This window comes from Myotis lucifugus, unplaced genomic scaffold (assembly GCF_000147115.1).
Source record: "Myotis lucifugus unplaced genomic scaffold, Myoluc2.0 scaffold_137, whole genome shotgun sequence".
In the NCBI taxonomy this organism is placed as follows: Eukaryota; Metazoa; Chordata; class Mammalia; order Chiroptera; family Vespertilionidae; genus Myotis; species Myotis lucifugus.
Window position 1 is genome coordinate 2,464,039 of NW_005871185.1, and position 6,000 is coordinate 2,470,038.

The following is a 6,000-nucleotide window of genomic DNA, read 5'->3' on the forward strand; positions in this document are numbered from 1 at the left end:
GTCCTCACTAGCAATGGCCATTATTAAATGTTTCATATGTTCAAGTGAAATAAAATGTAAGACAGAAACTCAAACTTCTAAATTTTCAACATTTTCTCCAGTAGCTTTCTTAGTGATTAAATATTATATAACACTGAATAACTCCCAACAAGATTGAATCAATATTAACATTTTGGTGAACAACTTTATTTTTGAAGCTACTCTTTATTTACTATATTCAATCAAGTCATACACACGCTGTACATTAAGGTATTTTTAATAAACAATACTATATTGAATAATGCCTGACCCTCTTTTAAACACAAGACTTCCACAGCTCTCAATGAAAACAAAAAGATATCTGGAGGCTGACAGCCAGAAGCCTAGAAATAGTAAGAGAAAACAAAAAACTCAGTATAGTATTTAACTAAAACAAATTATGTCTTCTCATTTTCCTCCTCTAGAGTCATTCTAATTTAACTCACTCCTATCATTGTGCTCTATCCCAATTCAGCATTATGTGGTTGGGACCCAGCTGGGCTAGTTATGCCTTGTATTTTTTTAAAAAGGGGAAAATTTACTAGGTGTACTGGTTAATAATGCGGACTTTTTCAATAGATGGAGTTACACATACATTGATATATATGTGATTTGATATGTATGCTATTTTGTTGTATTGACAACAAGCTTCAAAACTTCATGTCAAATTTTCTGAAGGTGTTAACATCATAAATATTTTTAAACTTAAAAATGTCGAATTTTGTGCCAAAAAACAGAAGAGCATTTGAGGGAAGTTATAATTCATTACTTTATTTTGAAGAAAAGTGCTGCTGAATACTTTGGGAAGCTTATGGTGATCATACTCCATCTCAAGATACTTTTGAACACTGGTTAAATGTTTTGAAAGTGATGATTTCGATGTGAAAGACAAAGAACGTCCAGGTCAACCGAAAAAAGTTTGAAGACCAACAATTACAAGCATTATTGGATGAAGATGCATGTCAAACTCAAAAACAACTTGCAGAAAGATTAATGTTGCTCAGCAAACAATTTCCAATTGTTTACAAGCAATGGGAAAGACTTTAAAGGCAGGAAAATGGGTGCCACATCAACTGAATGAAAGACAAATAGAAAAGCGAAAAGTCATCAGTAAAATGTTGCTTCAAAGGCACGAAAAAAAGTCTTTTTTGCATCGAATTGTGACTGAGGATGAAAATTGGATTTATTTTGAGAATCCCAAATGCACAAAATCATGGGTTGATCCAGGTCAACCATCAACATCGACTGCAAGGCCAAATAGCTTCGGAAAGAAGACAATGCTCTGTGTTTGGTGGGATCAGGAAGGTGTGGTGTATGTATTATGAGCTTCTAAAACCAGGTGAAACCATTATACTGATCACAACAACAAACAATTTGAACCAAGCTTTGATCATGAAACGACCAGAATGTGCCAGAAGAAACGGCAAACTAATTTTGCTTCATGATAACACACCATCACACACTTCAACACCAGTAAAGACACATCAAAAGATCTTTCCTGGGAAATATTAACCCACCCGCTGTGTTCACCAGACCTCACTCCTTCAGATTACCACTTGTTACGATTGATGGCACATGCACTTTCTGAGCAGCACTTCAAAACATAGGAAGAAGTGGAAAATTTGGTCTCTGAATGGTTTGCCTCAAAACAAGAAAAGTTCTATTGGGACGGTATCCACAAATTACCTGAAAGATGGGGAAATATGTAGCTAGCAATGGACATTACTTTGAATGAAGCACTTTTGATGTTTCTCTTGAAATTATCTTGTTTTCTTTGATTACAAAATCCACTATTATTAACCAGTACACCTAGTATTACCCACTTCATGATACAATTAAGTGTTAACAGTTATTCAATCTAGGATTAGTAGCTATTTTAAAATAGCTTAACTCTAATAACCAATGATATGGATCTCTAACTCATCTATTTAGTAATTAGTCATCTTCACATAGAGGAGATAAAACCGAAGAGTCCAAAAAGAACAGCATACTTTCATCTCTGCTCTTGACTTCAGATACTTAGTTTCAGGAGTCTTGTCTACATTACACCTTTGTTGGACAAGAACATTAAAATCCTTAACATCAAAACTGAGTTTTATTTGGCATTCAAAATATTGAACTCACGATGCCTAAGGTAGAATGGGTCTGTCAGAAAATGTCTAGCCATGACCCCTCATTTTATAAATAAGGAAACAGGAGGCCTGTGCCTGGTTAGCTTCATTGATTTGTCCAAGTCAGAATAGGAGAAATTAGAGAAATTGGTCTGGAAGGCAGATCTCCTAGTTCCTTTCCACACCACTATGTGTCTTCACTAAAAATAAAGATAATTTTAGATAAAAGATCAACATTCTTGGAACTCACAAGGATTTGGCACTGAAGAAATTCCATCACAATGGAAAACTGAAAGATCAGTTAATTCTCTAGCTTGAGGTCCTGGAATTTACAGCAATAGCCAATCATAAAACGAGGTTTATTTCAAAAAGTTTCTCTCAAAACAATGATTATGTTCTATTGCCAATTAGTGGTACTTTTAATGAGAGTTGAAAGTGAAGCTTAATAAATTCTTTGCCATTTATTAAGATTAAAAAATAAGTCTGATGCAATCATAACCATTCATAGAACTGGAGTCTAAAAGGACTTTTAGGTCAGTATTCATTCCACTAAGGATGACAAATAACTACCTAAAGGAAAGAGAACACTTTTATTATATAGATTTGGTGAGCAAGTAAAATGACTCCTTTGAACATAATTCTTCATTAAAAGTTCAATAAAAATCAACAGGCCTATAAAACAGCCATCAGTTTCAACATTAAGCAGAGCTAATATTACTGGGTTGGGAGAAAAAGTGAAAGAATGGTGAGAAAAAAATCCTCGTTAAATATGTAGAAATAAAATGTTTAAGCTAAATACTGAGAGACAAACTTATCCAAGCAGTGAACCAAAGTTTCCAAATGGAAAGTCATGAAAACTCATGTTTGGTTAGACAAAGGCAAGACAACAAAGGCCAGAGTCCACTGCTCGATACAGCACAAACATGAGTGAAGGATAAGTGACGATAGGAATCTTTTCCATTCCCTCTTCCACCCTCACTTCCAAATAAAGAGGAACTACAGAGAAATATGAGAAGTGGAAAATCAAGAGGGAAGTTACATCTTCTATGGGAAGTAGAAAACCCTATATAGTTGCTAATGCAGTCAGCAGAATCTACTTTTACTTAAATCTAAATTAAAGTTAAATATTTTTTTTCTTAATAGTAAAAAAGCCACCCAGTTAAATATAATTGTAAAATATCATAGCTTCAGAATATCTTCAACACTCACCTCTTCTGGGGTGATAACACCTGTTTCCTTAAATTTTGATTCCTAAAGTGAGCAAAAAGAATAACAGTATTATACTACTTTCACTTTCGAATTAAAAATGTTTTTGTGCAGCTGTTTGCCTGGCAGCCTTCTAGGCAATGGAGCACATACAAAAAAGGAATATATCACTGGTACCTGACCTCAAGAAATATGTATGTCTAGTGGAGAAAACTGACATGAAAATAATTTCAAAACAATAATTTGGGGAAATCACAAATATCTTTATTTTACAGAACAGTAAAAACGTCTTAAAGATGTTTAGACATCCCACAATTCAGCCAACATTTCATTTAAATGGAATAATATTACAAACCAAACCTATAAGTTGTAAGTCATTTAATACTTTCCTGTTATTTTCACCTCCAAGGTACTAATGCAATATTCTCTTCGCTAAAGCAAGGATGTTACCTATCAAATATTTCTAAGTTTTTAAGTTATATGTAAGATTTTGTGGTAGAGTCTGAAGAAATGCAAAGATTCATTTATGAACATTATTCATTCAACAAATATTAACTGAACAACTATGTGCACTATTTGAGTTAATGGGGGTATAGGAGTAAATAAAATGGAGCAAACTCATCTTTGTGCTCATAAGAACTTTAGACTGTCCAGTGGAGGGACAAAAGCCAAATGGTAATGAATACCATGAATAAAAATGAGGCAGAGAGGAAAACGGACTGGTCCAGGGTGTAAGGAGAGGGGTGTAAGGAGAGGTCAGAGATGGTCAGGGATAGAGAACTACTGAACAGAGACCTTAGGAAAGGAACCAGCCGCAAGGCTGTCTGGGTGAAGAGCATTTCAGGTAGAGGGAAGGGCAAATGCAAAACCTGAGGCAAGAGAGGGCTTGATGGAGTAACAAAAATAGGTCAGACTGGCTTAAGCAAAAGTGAGCAAAGGATAGAGTCGTAGGTACCAGTCCACAGGGGCCTTCTACCAAGAGGCCCGGAGATCATTGTAAAGACTCTGGTTTTTACTGTACCTATGTCTCTCAAACCATGGTTTTTCTTAATTTTTACCTACTAGGAAAAATAATTATTTCTTTCCCAGGGATTTAGAGTGTGTGTGTGTGTGTGTGTGTGTGTGTGTGTGTGTGTGTGTGTATGTGTTTTTCTTGCCTTCCTATGTCTGGTAGGAAACTATAAGTATTCTCTCTGTAAACCAACAAGTTTGCACAGGGAGGGGCAAGGAGAGGGCCATTAATTCTGCTTTCTTCATTACTAAAAATACATACTGACAAGCTAACATTTCCTTAACAGTTTGGTTAAGAATTTCCTAAAACAATTCTATGTTATAAGATCTATAGAATACAACTGGCCAACAAAATGGCAGTTTTATATTTAATGTGGAAGGTCTTTTTCTCTTACTCCTCTCTCCCCGAAACTAAAAAGTTGTAACAATCATGTATCATTTAAATGCTGTATACCTAGGTCCTAGGTAGACAGTTTTCTGAAAAGATTACATAATATGCAAAATAATCATGATTCAACTGTCAAGATGGTTTTCAAATTCAAATGGACTGAATAATCTCAATTAAGATGGGCTTCACAGTAAACAAACATAAGCATAGCAAGACTTGAAATTCTCATTTATAAACTTTTCTGACTTTTTCTTAACTTGGTCTAACAAGGTATCATTTTAAAATCAGTCGCAGAAATAAACATACAAAGAGTACAGAACTGACATTTCCCTTTGCCATGGGAAAGGAGCAAAGTAAAACGGTCCACTATTCTTCTTAGTGTACCAGAATAGCTTCCTGAATAAAGAGAACCATTTCCATGGATACTTCACCCCCACACCAAGATTTGTAAAATGTTAGCTGAAAGCTTAAAAAAAAAAACATTAAACAAGAACTCGCTATTCAACCATTATAACTGCTCACTTTTCGGAAAGGAAAAAATAAAGTTGCAATAACAAACTTTACTCTAAAACAATTGTATAATAAAAACTTGAATACACTTCTAGAAATTTACCTTGGAAAATAAGAAAACCACCCGTCTCTCCTATAATAGCTAATGTGTCACAATTTTTACTTTAAAAAATGATGCATTGCCAATATAAAATCAGTTATATACGCAGGAGGGGCAAAGCTGCTCCTTATTATCACTGAAGTCCAAGATTAACAACTCGTTTCAGCTATTTTAAAACCTTGGGAAAGGGAGGTTTTGCCTGTTAGCTGGGTTCATTGGTACTGATAAGGTTGCAAATTCACCTTGTTCCTTCGAGATCTAACAGGTTGGGATCTCAACCACCACTGGTTATTTCAAACTCCTCATCATAAAAAAGATTTACACTTAAAAAGTGACATCTGTTATTTTAGTACCAAGCATAGATTTCTTTTTTTTTAAAGATAAGCAAAATCTTTGTTTAAAACGTTCATACGACTACCGATGCTGGGTTTAACGTTCTCAAATACACTTGGCTGCGGACTACCTCGCCGCCCGACGTACGCAGACGCGCCGAGTCCTGACGGGCGAAGGGCGACACGAGTATGCACAGCGCGTCGCTCCAAGTTTCCCCCAAGAGCCGGAAAGCCCTAGGAAACAGCGGCGGAGACCACAGGTGGGGGCTGCACCTCTTCCGGTGTCCCACCTTCCTACACCTTCCCCGGGCGGAGAGCACGGGG

At 35.8% G+C, this 6,000-nt stretch overlaps 2 protein-coding genes across 3 annotated transcripts in view; one reads left to right on the plus strand and one right to left on the minus strand.

Annotated features, from left to right (window-relative positions):
- ATG3 (autophagy related 3) overlaps nt 1-6,000 on the minus strand; it is a 29,569-nt gene that overhangs the window by 21,573 nt on the left and 1,996 nt on the right. Inside the window, exons 2-3 of the mRNA XM_023758703.1 lie at nt 5,808-5,998; nt 3,339-3,380 (exon numbers count right to left, since the gene is read on the minus strand). Of these exons, the coding sequence (XP_023614471.1) occupies nt 3,339-3,380; nt 5,808-5,998 (233 nt within the window). The remainder of the gene's footprint in view (nt 1-3,338; nt 3,381-5,807; nt 5,999-6,000) is intronic.
- SLC35A5 (solute carrier family 35 member A5) overlaps nt 5,873-6,000 on the plus strand; it is a 34,118-nt gene continuing 33,990 nt past the window's right edge. Inside the window, exon 1 of one of the 2 annotated variants that reach the window (XM_023758676.1) lies at nt 5,873-5,936. The gene's annotated coding sequence lies outside the window, so the exon portion shown is untranslated. The remainder of the gene's footprint in view (nt 5,937-6,000) is intronic. The other variant, XM_023758677.1, reaches the window with a different exon arrangement.